We start from the raw sequence: 21957 nt of genomic DNA on the forward strand, positions 1-21957 counted from the left end.
TCGTTACCTCATCCACTCCTCACCACAACCCCTGTCAGAGCTGTGGGAACTGTGAAGTGCTGTTAACTCTACAGAGAGAATGGATCCGTCCTCACCCGAGCCCGGGCAACAGAGTGAGAACACTAAACCAACTTACCAAGAAAACCAGTTTGTGAAGAAACTGAAGTTAAAGTTCATGGCAAGTGCATTATTAAATGAGGCCATATGAGGAAGAGCAAGATGAGAGAAGATGAAAATATTAGTCATGGAATTTTGTGTCCAAACAAGGACATTTCATCACCATTACGAAAAGCCATTTGTATTCTTTTTAAATTGTAGGGTGTTTTGTTTTGTTTTGTTTTGTTTGAGATGGAATCTTGATTTGTTGCCCAGGCTGGAGTGCAGTGGCATGATCTCGGCTCACTGCAACTTCTGCCTCCTGAGTTGAAGCAATTCTCCTATCTTAGCCTCCTTAGTAGCTGTGATTACAGGTGTACACCACTGTGTCTAATTTTTGTACTTTGGGTAGAGATGGGGTTTTGCAGTGTTGGCCAGGCTGGTCTCGAACTCCTGACCTCAAGTGATCTACCTGCCTCAGCCTCCCAAAGTGCTGGGATTTCAGGTGTGACCTGAATTGTGTTTTAAAATTAAAATACGTTTAGAATCAAAGAAGCAATGTTACCATTGAACACCATACTCAAAAACTTAATATGCTCAGAAACCATAACTATAGATCTGAATTATAAGACAGAAGAATATAGGTGAAAATGATTCTGGAGAAGAGGGCAGTAGTGGTTTCTGCTTGCTAACCTGGAGAGAGAGGCAAAAAGCATCCTTTGATCCTAGTGATATTTATAGTAAAGCCTTATCAAATGTCAACCTTTGAAAATTAATTCCAATTTTTTTAAAGTATAAGAAGAAATACTACATGCTCATAAAGCAAGATAACAGAAAGGAGAGTGGCTTAAAAGACTTCTTGACTTCTAAAGTAATTTATCCATCTACTTTCAACAGTTTAATGACATTTTCCTGAAAGATACGAGTTTTTCAAAGCCTGGTTGAAATTTCAATCTGTTGATATGATGTCAGAACAACAAATCACTCTGATCTCAAAAAAGAAAAGTGAGTATAAATTTATAAATTAATTGTAATTTTAAAGACCGTTCACTAGTTGTAGTCAATCAATCAGAAGCTCCTGATATTAATTGAGTTGGGTACTGATAACCTCATTAATCATACAGCTTCCAATTTAGGCAGGTTGAATGCATTTTTCCCCTGTAATATCAAGTGTGACATGAGAGATGGAATATAAAAGAATTTTAAAACTAACCCACATCAAGGAGAGGAGAAACGGACTCCCACAGAGATGGGCAGGATGATTGGCAGCCATCTTCGGGAATTCTCTACTGCAGCATCCCACCAGCATCACCTCAGCTGAAAGGATCCATTTCACGGAGAAGAGATGACACAGTGGGTGCACCAGTGTTGGATTCATTGTCTTACCACGGACTAACGCGAACCGTGGACCTCAGTTAATAATCATGTCTTAACATCGGTCCCTTCACTGTGCACTCATGCAAGATGCTAATTGTTGGGGAAACTCGTGCAGGGGGTGGGGAAATGGGGAGAGGTGTATGAAAGTCTGTACTATCTTCTCATTTTTTTCTGTAAATCTAAAATGGTGTAAAAATAGTATAAAATCTAAAACGGTATAAACCATAAGGTGCCATTAATTTTTTTAACTTGAAATGATTAAAGAATGTGAAGGTGACACAGGAACCAAGTGAAAGAGCTTCAACTATTCAAGTCTGGAACAATTTGAGCAAGAAAATAAAGTAGTTTTAGATTATAACTCCAAATATAAAAGAAATGTCCATAAATACTGATATAAATAAATTATTGAATAAATAAATAAATGAGGGAGAATAGACAACTGTCTCAGTCAGAAGAATTCTAAATAATTTACGTGGAGATTCCATCCATAAGGAAGTGGAGCGTAAGGACCCATTTATTAGGTGTGGGCTGCATAGTGACTTGTTTCCAAAGACTACAGTATGGAAAGAAAAAGAAAAAGAAAAACTTCATAGAATAACTTTACCTGATAAACAGTACCCAAAGTCAGGTGATCAAAGTTATTACCACCGACAGTGACAAGTCATGTTGACAGCATGCACCCTTGATACCATTCGGTGAGAACTGTACTTTACCTCTATGGATTTAGTGCTTTTATATTTGATGTGATTTGTGAGATATTTTGGTTTAACTCTGCCATCTTTCTATTGTTCTTTTATCCCTCCTGTAATATGTTCACTTTTATTTCTTTTTTGGTTCTTTTGTTGTCTAACAATTTACTCCTTATTAGTTTGGTAGTTATCAATATTTTTACTCTTAATGGTTTCCCTAGAAACTACAACAAATATCCTTGTCATATCAACGTCTAATATAAATGGTACTTTTATCTCTTTCAGGACATTTCAAAGATAACAGAGCACTTTAATAATATTTGCCATATTCTTTATTGGTGAGATATTTTTGTTATGTATTTACATATGTTAAACCTAAAAACATTATTGTTTTTCTAATCACTATTGATTCATATTTATCCTGTATTTATGGCATCCACTGTTGTGTGTTCCTGCCTACAATGCCAGCCTTCACCTAGTACCATTTTTCTTCTGCCTGAAGAAAATAGTATTTAGTATATCATTTACTATAAATCTGCTGGTGGTAAATCTTTTCATTTCCATTCTTCTAAAAAAGCCTTTGTTTCTCTTTCTTTGTAAAGTGTATTTTGGCTGAGTATAGAATTCTAGATTGCCAGTTGTTTTCTTTCAGTGCTTGGAGATACAATTCCATTTTCATCTGGCCTTTATTTTTTCTTTCTGCTAAAATATCAACTATCAGGTTAATTAGTGCTCCTTTGAAGATAACCTCTTTTTTCCTCTGGCTATTAAGACTGTCTCTGGCTTTGGTCTCCAAGGATTTTGCTTAGGTTTGCCTTGGCACGACTTTCCTTAGGTGAGTATGGCTGTGGTTTGTGGCACTTCTTTCACTGCCTTGATGTCCTTTGACATATCAGGAGTGTCAGTGGCTATGATCTCTTCAGTTGTTGCCTCTGACATATTTTCTTTCTTCCCGCCCTCTGGATTCCAATACTATGAATGTTACACGTTTTCACTCTGTTCCCTACATATTTCATATTCTTTCCCATATTTTGAATCATTTTCTTTCACCATGCTTTAATGTGTCTGTTTCCTTCTTCATGTCATCTTTTGTTTTTTTTGTTTTTTTTTTTTGTTTTTTTTGGTTGTATCTAAACTGCTGTAAGGTCACACATTGATTTTTAATTTCAGGTAATGTTTTTTAGTTCTAGAGTTTCTACTGGCTTTTTGTTGTTGTTGTTATTCTCTAAATTCTTTGCCAAACATTCTCAATCTTTTCTTTGATTTCCCTTGAGCATCTTCTTCATAGTGCATTATGTGTGACACCTGTAAATCTCTTTCTATTTTCTGTTGTTTCTCTTGGTCTTCCAAAACACTAGCCGTCCCCTCACATGACTGGTTAAATTGTATTTTGTGACTGAGACACTATATGAAAGCTTATAGAGGTACTTTGAGGCTAGAATGAAGTTTTATTTTCCTAGTGGGGATTTATGTTTGATTCTTCCATGTACCAGGGGCACTAGCAGTCCTGCCCACCATCTTAATCCAGTCATAGGTTGAGATAATTTAAAGCTGAGCACACATCTCTGAAGAGGACAATTTATTTACAGCTTAGTCTGTATTCTACAGTTTTACCATCAACTCCCAACCCAGATCCCTAAGCAACCTTAACAGCCTGTTAGTCAGGCTGATAGACAAGCCACCACTCTCCTCCTTATCATTCCATAAACTCCAGTTTTTGTTTTTGTAACTTCAGAAGTAAGTTTAAAGCTTTGTTCAGCTTGTCAATATCCCAGCCATTTCTTCTGGAAGTTGGAGGAAATCCATGGGAGAAAAGCCTTTTAATGCCAAGGTTACCCTGCTGTGTTTTCTTATTCTCCCAAATCTTGGTCCCCAGGTTTTTTCACTGCCTTGTTTATGTTCCAGTGCCTTTGAACATATGGTTTCTATATTGTGTTCACTATTTCCAGGTGTTTGCAATGGGAGGATTGGTCTGAATTAACTAGTCTTTTATTAGTCTTTTAAGTCTGGAAATGTTAGAATAATAGAAGTCATTCAATTTGAACAACAAAGAGAAAATATATTTTTAAAAAATGAAGAAAGCCTCAGAGACTCGTGGGACCATAACAAAATAATTAACATCCATATAACCAGGGTTTAGAAGGAGAGCAGAATGTGTAAAGCACTAAAAAGTTTTCAAGGAATAATGTCTGAAAAATTCCTAAAGTTGGCAAAAGGCATAAACCTATAGATTCAAGAAGCTGAACAAACCCAAGGAAACCATGTCAAGACATTTCATAGTCAAACTCCTAAAAACTGAAGACAAAGGAAAAAAGGTCTTGAAAACAGCCAGTGAGAAATAACACCTCAGCATCAGGATAAACAATTTGAATGAAAGAAAAGTTCTCACTAGAAACCACAAAGGCCAGAAGGAAGTGGCACAACATTTATAAAGTGCTAACTCAGAATTCTTTATCTTGTGAAAATAGTCTTCAGGAATGAAAGGAGAGTCAAGATATTTCACATGGAGGAAAACAAAAAGAATTTGCTGCCATCTTAACTATCCCAAGAGAATGGCTAGTTCTCTAAACAGAAGGGAAATGATAAAAGATGGAATCTTGAAGCATCAGGAAGAAAGTACCATGAAAAGAATGAAAATGTGAATAACTATCATAGACTTTCTTCTACTCTTGTGTTTTCTAAATTATGAATGAAGCACAAACAGTACCACGATTTAGCATGGTTCTCAATATTTGTAGAGGAAATATTTACATCAAAAACAGGGAATGTAAAGGGACATACAAGGAGATAAGGTTTGCTCACACTGTAAAACGTCAACAGCAGTAGACGGAAATAAGTCGTGTACATGTAAAGTAGTACCTAGAGAAACTCCTCAGAAAGGTGTGCTGGGAAACAATATTGACAAATCACAATGGAATTCTAAAAAAGCTGTTCAAATAATTCACAGAAAAGCACGAAAGAGAAAAAGAGATGGAAAACAGAGAGAATGAACAGAAAACAAAAAAAATGATAGCAGAATTAAGCCTTACATATCAAATTATATCAAATGTAAATGGTCTAAATATACCAACTAGAAGATACAGATTAGAAACAGCCTTAAAAAAACATGGCCCAGCTATATGCTGTCTGTCCTTCAATCACAATCACATAGTAGAATGAAATGGGAAAAATAGAAAAAAGTATATACCATGCAAACAATCAAAAGAGGCAGGAGTGGTCCTATTAATATCAGATAAAGTAGACTTCAGAGCCAAGACAATTATATAATGACATAAAGGTCAGTTTGCTAAGATGGCATAGCAATTTTAAATGTGTATACACTAAACAACAGAGCTGCAAAACGTATTAACTGATAGAGCTGAAAAGAGTAACAGAGCAATCCACAGTTATTGTTAAGAACACTAACTCTCCTTTCCCAACAATTGACAGAACAACTAAACAGAAAATCCACAAGGACAGAGAACAGCTAATGATTAATCAACTGGATTTAATCGGTATTTGGAGAATGTGGCAGTACAGCAGAATACATAATCTTTTCAGGTGCCCACAAAACATATCAAAAGATATACCATTTCTGACCATCAAAGAAATCTCAACATACTTAAAAGAATTAAAATCATAGTCTGACTTCTCTTACCACCACTAGAAATCAACAACAGAATAACAGGAAAATCTCCAAACACACGAAAAAGAAATAACACATTTTTCATTATCCATGGGTCAAAGAATAAGGGAAATAAATAAAAGTACACTGAACAAAATAAACATGAAAATACAACATGTTAAAATTCACAAGGCTCAGCAAAGCAGTACTTAGATAGAAATTTATAACATTAAATGTTTACATTAGAAAAGAGGAAAAGTCTCAAACAATAGCCTAAGTGCCCACCACAAGAATCTAGAAATAGAAGAGCAAATAAACCCAAAGCAAACAGAAGGAAGGAGACAATGAAGAAATTAATGAAATGAAAGCAGAGACATAGCAGAGGAAATAAATAAGACAAACAGCTGATTCTCTGAAACTTTTAGCTGCAGGTTTATTTATAGACGGCCTTTATCAGGTTGTGAAAGTTTCTTTCTAGTCATAGGTTGGGAGTTTTTATGATGAAAAGTTTAGTTTCGTCAAATGCTTTTTCCGTGGCTATTAGAAGGTCACACGGTTCTTTTCTTCTATTGAGGAGTTACGACATTAATTGACTTTCAGATGTTAGACCAAGCTTGCATTCCTCGGATAAACCCCATTCGGTTGTGTTGCTGATTTTAATCTGCAATCACTTTGTTAAAAAGTTGTGTCTTTCTCATTTTGTAGTTTTCTTATGATGTGTTTGCCAGGTTGTGGTACCAGGTTAATACCGGCCTTGTAAAATAAGTTGGGAAGTATTATTTTGTCTCTGGTTTCTGTAAGATTGATATCATTTGTTTCTTAAGAATTTGGAAAATTCACCAGTGAAGCCATCTGGTTCAGATCTTTTTTTTTGTGGGCATGTAGTTAACTACTAATTCAACCTGGTTACTAATACATCTATTCAAATTTTCTACTCAGTGTTGGCCAGTGCTTATAATTTATGTCTCTTAAGGAATTTGTCCATTTTATCTAAATTATCTAATTTTTTAACATTTTAAAATTTCTTTGTGATAGTCTCAGTTTCACCATGGACCCTAGTATGTTATTTCTTTTACTTCTGATTTGGCATATTTCTGTCTTTTTCTTTTTGCTTGTTCAGTCTAGCAAATCTGATCAGTTTTGTTTTCCTAGAACAAACTTCTTTTAGTTTCTTATGTTTTCTGTCACTCATTGCCATTCAGATCCTTTCTTTTTTTTTTTTTTTGAGATGGAGTCTTGCTCTGTTACTCAGGCTGGAGTGGAGTGGCACGATCTCGGCTCACTGCAACCTCCGCCTCCTAGGTTCAAGTGATTCTCCTGCCTCAGCCTCCTGAGTAGCTGAGATTACAAGCACGTGGCAACACCCCTGGCTAATTTTTGTATTTTTGGTAGAGATGGGGTTTCACCATGTCAGCCAGGCTGGTCTCTTACTCCTGACCTCAGCTGATCCACCCTTGGCCTCACAAAGTGCTGGAATTAGAGTGAGCCACTGTTGTTCCGGGTTTTTTTTTCCGTCTGTTTGACAGTTTCTCTCCGTCACTCAAACTGGAGTGCAGTGGTACCATCACGGCTCACTGCAACCTCTGCCTCCTGGGTTCAAGTGATTCTTGTGCCTCAGCCACCTGAGCAGCTGAGATTGCAGGTGCACATTACTATACCCAGCTAATTTTTGTATTTTTGTAGAGACAGGGTTTCATCATATTGGCCAGGCTGATCACGAACTCCTGACCTCAGGTGATCCACCTGCCTCGGCCTCCCAAAGTGCTGGGATTACAGGATTAAGCCACTGTGACTGGCATCTACTCTGATCTTATTGCCCTTCCTTTTGCTTAGTTTGAGCTTGATTTGGTTTTCTTTTTCTAGATTCCTTATGTGGAAGCTTAAACTACTCCTTTTACATCTTCCTTTCTACTGTAAGGATCAACAACTTAGCAGCATCCCATCAATATTTTGAAATCTTTCTTTTTTGAAACTAGTTTAATTGAAACAGAGTTGGAATGCAACAAGCTGCCTGGAAAGTTGTCTGCAGGCCCAAATGCCCTGTGGGATCTTTCAGGTCTGACCATGGGCAATGACAAAGGCCCCACCTGGCTGCCTCAGGGTGTGTGGCCAGCGTGCTGCTGTGTCTGCAGGCTGTTGTAGGGAAGGACACGGGTGCCCTGGGCATCCCCTGTGCCCAGCCTAGGCACCTCCCTTCTGAGACCTCCGCACGGGTCCCTTAGCTGAGGCCTGTCTCAGGTACCTCTGCCAAAGCCTCCTTTTCAGGGGGCCTGGAAGACATTTTTCCCACCCTGACTCAGTCTTCAGCACTTTTCCACTCTAAGCTGCCTCCTCTCTCTTCCCTTGACTCCAGGGCCATAGAAAGGCAGAAACCTTTTGTTAGGGGCTCTCTGAGCAGTGAGACAGTATCCCCTTACTGCTGATTTCACTCAGTGGCATGCCCGCCAGGACTCTGTAACACAATGGTGTGGATGCCCCATTCTCTGGGTTTCCATCCGTTTTCAGCGCTACTGGGCCAGGGATCTTTGATGTGCTTCTTTTGTTCCCAATGGAAAGGGGCAAGTGGACTTAGTTGACCAAAAGAGAGGGTAAGCCAGGTGAAAGCATCCCAAGTTTGTGTTATGCCATCCTCATGCCGAGCGGTCTAGCTTCTCAGTTGGGGTAGCGCCAGCAGTAAGGCACGTGAACCAGTTTTTACTGAAAAGCTCTTCCTATGCCTTTTCTTTGTAAAGTATTGTTAATAGGCCAGTGATGCACACTAACCTCGTCATACTGGTGCTAAGCACCAATGACTGCTCCTGAGAAGCACAGACACATTTCTGATATTCTGTCTACTCTTGTCCTTGCAGAGGAGCTGCCACCATGGTGGGTCAGAACCTCCAGAAAGGGGCGTGAGGCCACACACCTAATGAGTGTTTTCCTGTAATTTACTAGCACAGTCCCAAGCCCACTGCAAGAAGACATTTGCTTCATGGGCAATAGCTGGTGATCGTAGCAACAAAACATAAGAACTAGGGACAAAAAGAAGGACATGTGGTGGGAACTTGTAAAGGAGCAGCTTCCTCATCTGTTAATGATGATCGGTATTAAGGGTTTGTCTAGATACACGCCTGGTTGGGTGTCTGGAGAAGGCCAGTCACCTCAGATGTCGTTTTCTTATCCTTGTTGGTTCTGGAGAGTTTTAGTTTTAGATAACCAGTTTGAGATGAAGTCCAAATTGGCAAAGCAGCTTTCCTTACGTGGGTACCAGGTATCCAGGAGTCAACTCCTTAGAGCTTGGTGGCACAAGGGTTGGTTAGGAATCCCTGATAAGGTTCCTTCCACCTTGTTGAAGAAAGTTCTTTAAATGATGCTGTTTCCTACAAAGTCTCCTGGTTGAAGTATGTGGTCCTTCATTTTGCCTCTTGGAGCTCACTGTGGAAAGAGTCTTTCGCTAAGTGACAGTTTTTAGTTAGGTGCCTAAAGAGGCTGCTGCAATAATACAACCTGTCCCTTTTTAACATCACTGATTTACAATTTCCTGGAGACAATTTCATAGGTCTGCCTGTTATAATTTCAGATAGAGACAGTTGGTGTTTACACAGAGGGGCTGATCTTAGGTGAAGCCAAAACAAGAAAGAGCTTCTGGTCAAGGATGTTTTAAAACCTGTTAATTTTGCCAATTGAGTTTTGATTATTCTGCTTGTGCTTTCTACTAATCCAGATGACTGAGGTGACAGGCACAATGGAAATGTGGAATATGGGCCAGATTTTGTATACTGACTGGATTATTTGTGCAGTGAAATGAGTACCTCTGTTGCTATAAAGTTCTTGAGGAAGTCCCCAAGTTGGAATACTCTTCTCAGATAATTTTAGTTACCACTAAGGCTGTTACTCTTCTGCATGGAAATACTTCTAACCTGAGAAAATACACAAACCATCACTGGGATGTACTTGTATCCTTGTGATGGGGATAACTGAAGAAATCTAGTTGCCATACCTCAAAAGGGCCTTCTGGTAAAGGAAAATGACCTGGAGAATTATGTCAAGGTTTCCTTGCATTATATTCTGGGAAGACGGCAGTGACTGTATACCTGTGAGCAACAGTCGGAAAAGGTTTCTGATGACATTGTTTTCCTCAATAAATTAATCATCTTATCAGGGCTCCAGTGAGTTATGATGTGTATGCATGTTAAGAAAGAGGGTTGTGGCTGGGCGTGGTGGCTCACCCCTGAAATCCCAGCACTTTGGGAGGCCAAGGCAGGCGGATCACTTGAGGTCAGAAGTTTGAGACCAGCCTGGCCAACACGGTGAAACCCTGTCTCTACTTAAAGTACAAAAATTAGCCTGGCGTGGTGGTGTGTGCCTGTAGTCTCAGCTACTCAGGAGGCTGAGGCAGGGAAATCACTTGAACCCGGGAGGCGGAGGTTGCAGTGTGCCGACATTGCTCCACTGCACTCCAGCCTAGTGACAGAGTGAGACTCTGTCTCAAAAAAAAAAAAAAGTTGGCTGTAACTTCGTTGGAAGTCTGAGTAGACCATCTGGTCCACAGTGTACCTCAGTCTCAGAAGAGTACATGCCTACTTTTGCTTCCCAATTTTCTTGTCCTGTTTCTGGAGAGTGGATTGAGCTATTTTACATAAAAATCAAACTTCCTTAAAGGCCAAAATGGTTTGATTTTTTTTTTTTTTGTTCAGATATGTTTATGGCCACCCTGTTTGCAATACTATCTGCTAACTGGTTTATCTTGCTTTTTTGAGTGTCTTTGAATGGCCTGGAATCTTGATAATAGCTAATACTTTTAGCAATAGTATGGCTTCCCATAATTCTGAAACAAAACACCATTTTCTTATGGACTGATCAGAAAAGCTTAAAAATCCTCTGTCTCCATAGCATTCCAAAGTTATGAGCTACTCTGTAAGCACATCTGCTATTGGTATAAAGATTAGCAGTTATTCCTTTTGGCTACTGACAGGCTCCAATTAATGCTATTAACTTTGTTAAGCTGATTGCTCCTGGAAGATAAGCACTTTCTATTTCTTTGGGCAAAGACACTATGGCATAACCAGTGTAATACTTTCCAGATGCATCCTTTAAGAGCCATCTGTAACCAAATAACATCAGCGTTAGTGAGGGGGGTTCTTGTATGTCCATCCTAGGAGACAGTGGGTCAGTTAGGATGATGCAGGCATGCAGCGTTTCCGATGAAGGTGGGGGAGAGGGTGGCAGGATTTAGATGGCATCTGGAGATTGCAGTATGGGGTGAGAGAAGAACTTCATAAGAAGCCAGTTTCTAACTGATAGTGTTGAGTGTGGTACAAGTTTAGAAGTGCTTCCACAGAAAGCGGGTGGAAGGCAGTGAGGGTCACTGATCGCATCCTTGGTGCTTGCTTGATAGGCTCTTGAGGAGCTGTGCTGGTTGTTGCTTTATGCACGGAGGCAGTCCTTTACCTGCAGGGTCTAGTTGTTGACTGTAATATCCTACAAGTCTTGTCTCCATGTTTTTGAGTCGGAACGCCAATAAACGTTTTATTTGCTAAAAATTCTGCAAATTGAACTGGACCCAGGCCGGCAGGCTTTGCAGACAGTCTCGTGTGCGGCTGGCCTCAGCTGGGATGTTGGGAGAGACGTGTTGTCCTCCCTCTTGGATTTCATGGGATCTTGGGATCTTTCTCTTTCCACCATTTATCCTTCAGGAAGTTGGGCTTTTAACCTGGTAGCTCACGGCTCCCAAGCGTGCTCCCTTGTGTAAGCTTTTTCGATTGCATTGAAAATGGCCTGGTGTGACTGCCTACTGACCTTTTTCTCTGCAGGTCTTCTGGTGTCTCACTCCTTACCCGACTGGTTTATTTTCCCAGGACGTCCCAGTTACCCGGGCCTTGGGGAGCGGCCTGCGCGGCGGTGTGAGGTCGGGGCTGAGCAGGGCGCCTGCTGGAGAGCGCGGCAGGTGAACCGCCACGCCACACGTGAACAACCATAACCCCTGCACCCTTTCAACAGGCTGCTTCCACCAGAAATGTGAATCAAACCAATGCCGTTCGCACACACACACGCGCGCACACCAAATTATGGCCTTTAAGGTGCTACTGGTCACCAAGTGCTCTGCCAGCAAGCCTGTCACGCTCGCGACCCCGGGGCCGCTTTGTCCGCGCAGCTCGAGGGCCTCTGGCCACCTTCTCGCCCGGAACTTTCCCGGCCGGCCGGGCACGAGCCGGGAGAATGCGCGGGGCAGGGCAGGGAACGCTTAGGCCGCCGCACGCGCGGCGGCGCAGGGAAGAAGCGGAGCATTGTGGGAAGCGCCCGCGCTTTCGGCGGGTTCCGTTAAAATGGCGCCCTGGTGGCCGGCGGCGCCCGCGCCTTAGCCTGTCGGGAGCCGGCAGCCTGCAAGGCGCAGGGAGGGCGCGGGCCGCGGTCCCTGCGCGTGCGGCGACGGTGGCGGCTCTGCCAGGACCCCCGTGCGCAGTCCCGGGCGAGGATGGCGACCCCGGACCAGAAGTCGCCGAACGTTCTGCTGCAGAACCTGTGCTGCAGGATCTTGGGCAGGAACGAAGGTAGAGGGGCCGGGCGCGCGGGGCCCGCATACCGGTCCCGGGGGCCCCTCCCTGCGCGCGCAGCCCTAAGACGTCCCGGGGCTGGAAGGACGAGGATGCAGGGCCGGGGCGGAGGGCTGGGGGACGGGCCGAGGACGCGGGGCCGGGACGAGGAGGGGGCCGGGGGTCAGGGATCCGGGGAGGGAGCGGAGGTCTGGGGTTCTGGGGACCAGGGAGCCGGGGAGGGAGCGGAGGTCTGGGGTTCTGGGGACCAGGGAGCCGGGGAGGGAACGGAGGTCTGGGGTTCTGGGGACCAGGGAGCCGGGGAGGGAACGGAGGTCTGGGGTTCTGGGGACCAGGGAGCCGAGGAGGGAGCGGAGGGCAAGTGCCAGTGTGGAGGGAGCGGAGAGGCCGAGGTCGGGGCGAGAACGCGGGGCCCGACGGCGGGAGGGCGGAGCCCGAGCCGCAGCCGGCTGAGTCACCGCTCGCTCCGCGCGCGGGTCCGTCAGTGAGGACGGGAGGAATGCCAGCTCGCCAATTTATCCCCCTTCTCTGGTGTCACACGCCGGGGGAGGGCGCCTCCGCGCACCTTTGGGTTCATCCTGTGTGGGGTGGAGAGAGCGGCTGCGCCGCGGGGGAGGATGCGAGGTGCTGGAGAGCCACATCATCGTCCCTTTCATTAGGAAAGTTTAACAGGCTTGAGTATTATGGGAACGGGGGTGTTAACGACTGTTGTTATCTGCCATATTTTCCTACTGTTTAAAAGGTTGAGGGTTGGATTTGGTATAAAACTATTCTGGGAAAGTTCACATGGTGAATATTGTTACTAATAAGCACAACTAAATGAATCCTATACAGTAGGTAAAGCCATTTTGTAGCCGAGGTACTTTAAAACAAATGGTACAGAATGTCCCGATACTTGTTTTGGCCAGGTTGGTCGGGGAGAGAGTGAGGATGCACCATGAGGGAATTTTCTGAGTAATCGAAGCAACTGAGTTACGTTTTAAGCACCAAAATGTGGAAAAGAAATTATTCAATTTTTGAAAGAAGACTTCAAAGTTACATTTAAAGTACTGAGACTGCATTTTTGACCTTTCATGCTTCATGACAATTACTATATGTAATTCATTGGATGTTCTATGATAATCTTGGAGCAATCATGAATGACTTTGTGTCACTATTAAATGAGTGACTTCACACAATTCTTGCTACATTTTCTGAAATTTCATTCTGTCGCTTTATTTATCTAAGAAATCTTTGAAGACAACCTGGTCCTCAGAGTTCCCCCCAGGAACTCTGCTAAGTGCTGGTGATGCAGATGCACAAGTCATTCCTCCCACAGATCTGACAGACACTCTAGTGGAAGAGACATAATAAACCGGTCATGTTAATTGGTAATAAGTGCTGTGATGAAAAAGTAGGGTAAAGGAATAGAGAGAGAAGAGGTGAGGGAAAGCCTTTGAGATATTTAAAGAGACCTGAATGGAGTAAGGGAGGGCCATTTGAACATCTGGGGAAGGTTCTGAGTAGAGGGAACCAGTACAAAGGCCTTGAGGTACGAGCATGGCCTGCCCTCTTTCCTTTTTGTCACTAGCACGCTGAGTTACCTTTCTCATGTTTCATGTTCCTAGTCATAGGGGGAATCATATGAAACTCAGATTGTTAGTTGTGACATACCCACCTTCATATCGGTGTTTTCCTTATACAGGTGGTTCCAGATTTTTTTTTTCCAGAGTTTTTTGTTCTAGGGATAAACCACACATTCATACATTCTCGTTGTCACAATTGGATTTTGAAAGTCATTCATTGTGAGCTAGAGTGATGTTCTCAACTTAAAAACTTTTTTTACGTTGAAGATTCTTTGATATATAAGTTTTGCCTGTTCCAAGATATTGAAAAGCTGTTTTTCAGCAAAATTCCGTATCCTACTATCTTCCCATTTAGAATTGTATCTGAATTAAAAGTGAACTCTCAGATCCTGACAGAGTCCTCTCTGAATTATTTATTTGAGATGGAGTCCTGCTCTGTCACCTAGGCTGGAGTGCAGTGGTTTGATCTCAGCTCACTGCAACCTCTGCCTCCTGGGTTCAAGTGATTTTCCTGCCTCAGCATCCTGAGTAGCTGGGCTTACAGGTGTATGCCAGCACTCCTGGCTAATTTTTGTATTTTTAGTAGAGGCGGGGGTTTCACTGTGTTGGCCAGGCTGGTCTCGAACTCCTGACCTCAAGTGATCTGCCCACTTCCATCTCCCAAAGCACTGGGATTACAGGCATGAGCCACTGCACCTGGCCCTCTCTGAATGAATTATGTCATAAAGTCCATTAAAGGTGATGCTCTTTTTGTGATGTTCTAAATAGCTAGGATTGCCAAGCATTTATAATGTGATTTCATATTATGCAGGTATTTGCTGAAGAATTTATATTTAGTAGCTTACCTTGTTCTTTCATTTGTTTTACCTTAGTGAGCAAAGGAACAATATTGATTACTACCTTTACAATATTTGATGTTAAAAAATTTGATTAGTGGGCATTTTATGTGGTAACTCCATAGAACATTTGATTAATTACCTTATTCTTTAATGACATGTTACTAACAATTGACCTTATGCTTTTGTAATACATTGCTTTTTTGGTACTGTGATATCAAGGCATAATAGATACTTGTTACGTTAATGAGAATTTCATATGAATCACACTTTTATAAGGTATATTTTAAAATATTATACTGTTGACTTCAAGGGACCTTCAGAAGCAAAGCACCTACATATAATGGTGCTTGACAGTTTTATGAAGTTAGCATAACCATTATTTACCACCTTTGCCAACTTGTAACATCTGTGAATTTGCTTGAAACACATACTGCTGGCCAGCGATAGGCAAATCCTGTCTCCATATCCCTGCCCCTCCAGGAAGCACATTTATTATGTCTTTGGATAGTTACTCTTATCATTGAAAGCAGTGTGCTTGATGTTAGTGTTTCAAATCTGTCAGAGGTAACCCTTCTTTTCATAGCTACTTTGTAATTCTTTTTCTAATTATTAGTTAAAAAAAAACTAAAGAAATTTATATTAGATAAGTATTTCAGCATAAGTGATTGCCATAATATGCAAGACCTCTATGCGTGTACTCCAAGACCTCTGTGCGTGTACTCCAAGATCTCTATGCATGTACTCCAAGACCTCTGTGAGTGTCCTCTAAGACCTCTGTACGTGTACTCCAAGACCTCTGTGCGTGTACTCCAAGACCTCTGTGCGTGTACTCCAAGACCTCTGTGCGTGTACTCCAGGACCTCTGTGCGTGTACTCCAAGACCTCTGTGAGTGTACTCCAAGACACTGTGAGTGCACTCCAAGACCTCTATGTGTGTACTCCAAGACCTCTGTGAGTGTACTCTAGGACCTCTGTGCGTGTACTCCAAGACCTCTGTGAGTGTACTCCAAGACACTGTGAGTGCACTCCAAGACCTCTATGCGTGTACTCCAAGACCTCTATGCGTGTACTCCAGGACCTCTGTGCGTGTACTCCAAGACCTCTGTGCGTGTACTCCAGGACCTCTGTGCGTGTACTCCAAGACCTCTGTGCGTGTACTCCAGGACCTCTGTGCGTGTACTCCAAGACACTGTGAGTGCACTCCAAGACCTCTATGTGTGTACTCCAAGACCTCTATGCGTGTACTCCAGGACCTCTGTGCGTGTACTCCAAGACCTCTGTGCGTGTACTCCAGGACCTCTGTGCGTGTACTCCAAGACACTGTGAGTGCACTCCAAGACCTCTATGTGTGTACTCCAAGACCTCTGTGCGTGTACTCCAGGACCTCTGTGCGTGTACTCCAAGACCTCAATGCGTGTACTCCAAGACCTCTATGCGTGTACTTCTAGCAGAAGATAAAGAGTATTGTTTTGGTGATTCAGTACCACAGGTGGTGTTGCTATTGTTTTCATGATTTTCCAAAATGGCAAAGAGTTTTTGATGAAGTTCCAAATACCATGTGATCTTCCTTTGTTTATATAATTACATTTTTGGGAAGATCAATCTGTATTACATGTATATTAAGATATATATTAGATGTGTATTAAAACTTCAGAGTTTCAGGCTTTGTTTCAAGTTGTACTTAATGGATATATTATTTTAAAATAATATTTAAAAATTGTCTTGGTTTAAATTTCTAATATAACTATGGATAGATATAACCTATATAAACAAAAGCTTTTTGGAGTTCTCAATCTTAATAGTGTAAAGTAGCCCAAGACCAAAAAGTTTGAGAACCACACATCCAGAGTAATGTTTTTGTTGCTCTAGAGCATTGCTTTCCAACTAGAGCCATGCATTGGAATCCCTGTGATTACACAAGAGCCTGATGGCGATGATTGCCTGTGGGAAGGGGAACTGGTAGCCAGACAGTGGTTGAGAACAGGACTTTTTATGGTCTCTCTGTGGCTTTTCATTTTAAACTCTCTAAATGTGGGACTTATTCAGAATGAATATTGTGGGCTCCATCTCTAGGGATTCTGATCCTGTAGGTTTGGAGCTTGGCATCTGAAACATTAAAATGCATGGTAACTTACTCTGACTTGCATCTGGAGTTGCAGATGGCTAGTTGAGGTGCTCTGTTCCTCTACTGAACACTGTGGCTTACCTCCAACTTCCCCCGACTCCTCCCTATCCTTCAGAAAAACAGGAGTATGGAACATATAAGCCACACTGTAGGCAAGAAACATGAAGGCAGAAACTTAGGTCTTCCCAAACAATTCAACTTTTCTGCAGTTGTTTTTTGAATCTCAAGAAAGCTTACAGCTGTGGAGTTTCTGTGTTCACTTGAGTCACTTTAATTTGGTGCATCTTTTAAGTTCAGTTGTCATCTTTAACCTGAGTGTTTATAGAATCTTTCTGGGATACAAAGGGCATCTTTTTTTGTTTAAAAGCTCTTGGGCCCACATCCAGGTGTCTCTGGAGACTTCACATTTGAGACAGTTCTGGAGTCCCAGCTGAGGGCCTTGCCTTAGCTTTGTATCCCCTCTAGTTCCACTTCTCCTCTGCAGTCAGAGGGTCCTTCCTAGAAAACCAATCTCATCGAATCTGCCGAAGACTTACTTTGTAATCTTCAAGATGAAGACCAGATTATCCTCCTTAAGATTAAAAACTGGGTGCTTTTTTGAGTTGTGATTTTAATGGCTGTGATAGATACAGTATGTATCTAAAGGATATTTTCAACTTAATAATAATACAAATAGCTAACATTTATAGAAAGCTTAAAATATGCTGGATGTTGTGCTTATATAGTGGTAGAATTATTATGACCCTCATTTTGTAGAGGAGAAAACTGAGACTGAGAGATTAAGTAGTTTGCTCAGTGTCATCCAGCTAGTCAGTTGCGGGGCCAAGGTTGGAACCCAGGTTTCTAATTCCGCAGCTTGATATTTTGAATTAATTCATCCCTGGTCTTAAGTGTTGAATTCAATGGCGAGTTTCTCTCTGTGCTCCATAGAGACGACAAATCCTAGTCCGACCCTTGGGACAGCTTCTCCCCTCTGTCCTCTCTTGTGTTTAGAGTGTCCCGTGGGACGGCTTCTCCCCTCTGTCCTCTCTCGTGTTTAGAGTCCCGTGGGACGGCTTCTCCCCTCTGTCCTCTCTCGTGTTTAGAGTGTCCCGTGGGACGGCTTCTCCCCTCTGTCCTCTCTCCTGTTTAGAGAGTCCCGTGGGACGGCTTCTCCCCTCTGTCCTCTCTCCTGTTTAGAGTGTTCCGTGGGACGGCTTCTCCCCTCTGTCCTCTCTCCTGTTTAGAGTGTTCCGTGGGACGGCTTCTCCCCTCTGTCCTGTCTCGTGTTTAGAGAGTCCCGTGGGACGGCTTCTCCCCTCTGTCCTCTCTCGTGTTTAGAGTCCCGTGGGACGGCTTCTCCCCTCTGTCCTCTCTTGTATTTAGTGTCCCGTGGGACGGCTTCTCCCCTCTGTCCTCTCGTGTTTAGAGTGTCCCGTGGGACGGCTTCTCCCCTCCGTCCTCTCTCATGTTTAGAGAGTCCCGTGGGACGGCTTCTCCCCTCCGTCCTCTCTCGTGTTTAGAGTCTCCCGTGGGACGGCTTCTCCCCTCTGTCCTCTCTCGTGTTTAGAGTGTCCCGTGGGACGGCTTCTCCCCTCTGTCCTCTCTCGTGTTTAGAGTGTCCCCTGGGACGGCTTCTCCCCTCTGTCCTCTCTCGTGTTTAGAGTCTCCCGTGGGACGGCTTCTCCCCTCTGTCCTCTCTCGTGTTTAGAGTGTACAGCTCAGCAGCACTGCTTTCTGGTCAGCCAGTGTGTCCTTGCATTCATTGAAATATTTTCAGAGGATCATTAGAGGAGTGTTCTCTTCCCTTCCAGGCACCTGAGAACTGCCCACCCCTCACACACCCAGAGTAGATTAGAGGTGGAAGAACTAGGCACTCCTTAGGTGCTTTGTGGCCAAAAAAATGGAGTACTCTGTTTTTCACTTTTGGATTAAGCAAAGTCATCAGAGATCTACATCTGGGTCTTGTCACCTGGGGCTCTCGATGGAGTGACTGGCTGAGTGGCATTTAGAGTCCCGTGGCACAGCGTGTCACAGCTGCCCTTCCCTGTGGTTCCCCTCTCTGCGTCCTGGGCTCCTCATGTGGTGGCCTTGGCCGCCCAGCCCATCGGTGCTCCCTGCAAGGCCTTCCCTCAGCTCCCGTTTCACAAGGTCCTCCTGGTCGTGAGCTGTCGTAGTGCCCTCATTTTCTTTGGCGCTCTTATCACGGTCTGCCTTGTGTAGTTACGTGTCACGTTTGTTGTGTTGTGTGTCTCATTAACCGCTGTACATCATGTTATTAGGGCCTGATGTGTTTGGCCTGTAGTAAGTACTTGGGAGTTACTCATTTAATTACTGATTGAGTTTAGTTATTATACTTTAAACACTGAACAATATTTTGGGAGTATTTAAACTAGAAGTGTGTAGTGAACATTGCTTGATTTTTCCCATCTTACTCTTTGATTGCGGGTTCACTAAGTAAGGAATGATTGCCGTGGCTAATTCCTTTTAACAGTCTGGATTCTGTGCGTTTCCCTTTGAAACACAGGATAAGTAGATTTGGTTTAAGAAATAACCGATGAGGGTTGGGCGCGGTGGCTCACGCCTGTAATCCCAGCACTTTGGGAGGCCGAGGCGGGTGGATCACGAGGTCAAGAGATCGAGACCATCCTGATCAACATGGTGAAACCCCGTCTCTACTAAAAATACAAAAAATTAGCTGAGCATGGTGATGCGTGCCTGTAATCTCAGCTACTCGGAAGGCTGAGGCAGGAGAATTGCCTGAACCCAGGAGACGGAGGTTGCAGTGAGACGAGATCGCGCCATTGCACTCCAGCCTGGGTAACAAGAGCGAAACTCTGTCTCAAAAAAAAAAAAAAGAACCGATGAATTTAAAAAGTATTTTATAATCAGCAAGAAGGTAGACTGGAAGTTTGGTCGGTAAGCAGATAAGGAGACTCAGGTGTGGCTGAAGAGGCAGGTGGGAGTGAAATGTCCATCTTAGGTGCAGAGAAAGTGAGGAGGCCAAGAGGAGAGTGTTTCTGGTATTGAAGCATTCCTAACTTTTTGGTGGGAGAAAGCTCAAAAGTATATCAAACATTTGGGGTGGGAATGTACTTGAGTATGAAAATAATTTTTGCTGGCTGGTGCAGTGGCTCACACCTGTAATCCCAGCACTTTGGGAGGCCGAGCCAGGAGGATTACTTGATCCCAGGAGTTCGAGACCAGCCTGGGCAACATGGTGAGACCCTGTCTCTACAAAAAATATAAAAATTAGCTGCATGTGGTGGCACATACCTGTAGTCCCAGCTACTTGGGAGGCTGAGGTAGGGAATCACTTGAGCGTGGGAGGCGGAGGTTGCAGTGAGCCAGGATCTCACCACTGCACTCTAGCCTGGGCGACAGAGTGAGACCCTGTCTGGAAAAAGAAAGTTCTTAACTAAAATAGTGACACAACTTTTTAAGGAAACTTTTCAGTGACACTTTTAATGTTTATAAAATTAATATATACTGAGTATAAAAATTCAGAAAGTATGGAAAAATGTAAGGCAAAAAAACTACCCTTGATCCTGTGACCCCATGAAACAGTTTGGATTTCATTTTGTTCCGTTCCCCACTATGTAGGCATTGACTGGATCCTGGCTGACATGGTGGGCATGTGTCTGCTTTAGCGAGAATAGAGACAGAATAATGGTGAGGTGAGTCCTGAGAGGATGTGGAGAAGAGTGAGCTGGGTGCTGAGCTGGAGGTGAGCTTGGTGTGTTCCAGGAGTAGCAGGAGTGTAATGTCGGGAGCAAGAGGCCAGCTTCCTGGGCTGGGGCCAGGAGTTTGGGTTCTGTTGTGAGTGTGATGGGGTGTATGTGAGCAGAGTGATGATAATAGTTATATTTTGAGAGGATCACTGTGACTGCTCTGTGGATAATTCACTCTAAGGAGGCAAAGGTGAAAGCAGGTGACCAGCTCCTCAGGAGACTTCTGTAATGGAATGGTATCTGTGGAGTGATCGTATTTGGGATGTGCTTTTATAAGCAGAATCAACAGATTCGCTGATTTAAATAATTACTTAACAGTCTGAAAATGTCTTTATTTCTCTTCATGTTCCTATTCCCGATTTCCTGGATCATCAGTGAGATGTAGATATTTGTCTGAAGTGTTTTCCCTCTGCCCACTTTGAAGATATTCTTTAATTATTGATGAGAAGTCTGATGTTAATTCATCTCTTACTCCTTAGAAGTTGTATCTGGTATCTTTTAGGTTTTTTTTTTTTAATCTTTTAAGTTCTGAAGTTTTGCAGTAATGTGTCTAGGCGTGGAATTTAAAAATCTACCTGGATCAACACTTGATGATCCTTCAATCTGAGGACCTTTTTTCTTTTTTTTTAAAAAAATTTTTTTTATAACTAGTGACAGACTTACAATTTTTTTAAATAGAGAAGGAGTCTTGCTGTTTTGTCCAGGCTGGTGTCCAACTCCTGGATTCAAGCCATCCACCTCAGCCTCTGAAAGTGTTGCAGTTATAGGCATGAGCCACTATGCTAGGCTGACTTTTTAATGATAGAAAAATTTTACTATTTTATTATTCTTCATTATTTTTAACGGTTCTGTCTTTTGTTGTGTCTGATTTTCCAGCTTGCATTTAATTTGTCTTTTAGTATCGCCATTCTGCTATTTAGCCCATTTAAAAAAATTATTAGTGTTTAGGTTCACAGTGATTTCCTTTGTGCTCGCATTTTGCATTTGTGCTGGCAGCTCCTGTCCCGCGTCGGTATATGTCCCCTCTTCTAGAATTCCGTGTAAATGCACTCGTACAGTGAGCAGTCTCTTGAGCCCTGTTTCTTTCGCTTAGCATAATGCGTTTGAGAGGCGTCTGCAGTTCTGTATCAATAGTGCACTCCTTTTCATTGCGGAGTAGTGTTCCATTGTGTGATGAAGCACAGTTTACCCATTTAACCACTGAGGGACACTTGGATTGCTTCCATTTTTGGCAGTTACAGATAATGCTGCTGTGAACATTCATGGACAGGTTTTTATGTGAACATAAGTGAGTTTTCTGGAATAAACACCTACAAGTGGGGTTGCTGGGCCTTGGGGAAGGTACATGCTCATCGTTTTCAGAAGTTGCCAGACTATTTTCCAGGGTGGCTGTGGCTGCTTTGCCTCCACACCAGCAGC

General features: G+C 42.9%; 1 protein-coding gene across 1 annotated transcript in view; it reads left to right on the forward strand.

The window, feature by feature from the left end:
* Positions 1 to 12047: 12047 nt before the first annotated feature.
* TUBGCP3 (tubulin gamma complex component 3) overlaps positions 12048 to 21957 on the forward strand; it is a 98432-nt gene continuing 88522 nt past the window's right edge. The window contains exon 1 of the mRNA XM_012464769.3: positions 12048 to 12296. Within this exon, the coding sequence (XP_012320192.1) occupies positions 12221 to 12296 (76 nt within the window). The 5' untranslated portion in view covers positions 12048 to 12220. The remainder of the gene's footprint in view (positions 12297 to 21957) is intronic.

Source organism: Aotus nancymaae, unplaced genomic scaffold, assembly GCF_030222135.1.
Source record: "Aotus nancymaae isolate 86718 unplaced genomic scaffold, 86718_ANA_hifiasm-v0.15.2.pri h1tg000044l, whole genome shotgun sequence".
In the NCBI taxonomy this organism is placed as follows: Eukaryota; Metazoa; Chordata; class Mammalia; order Primates; family Aotidae; genus Aotus; species Aotus nancymaae.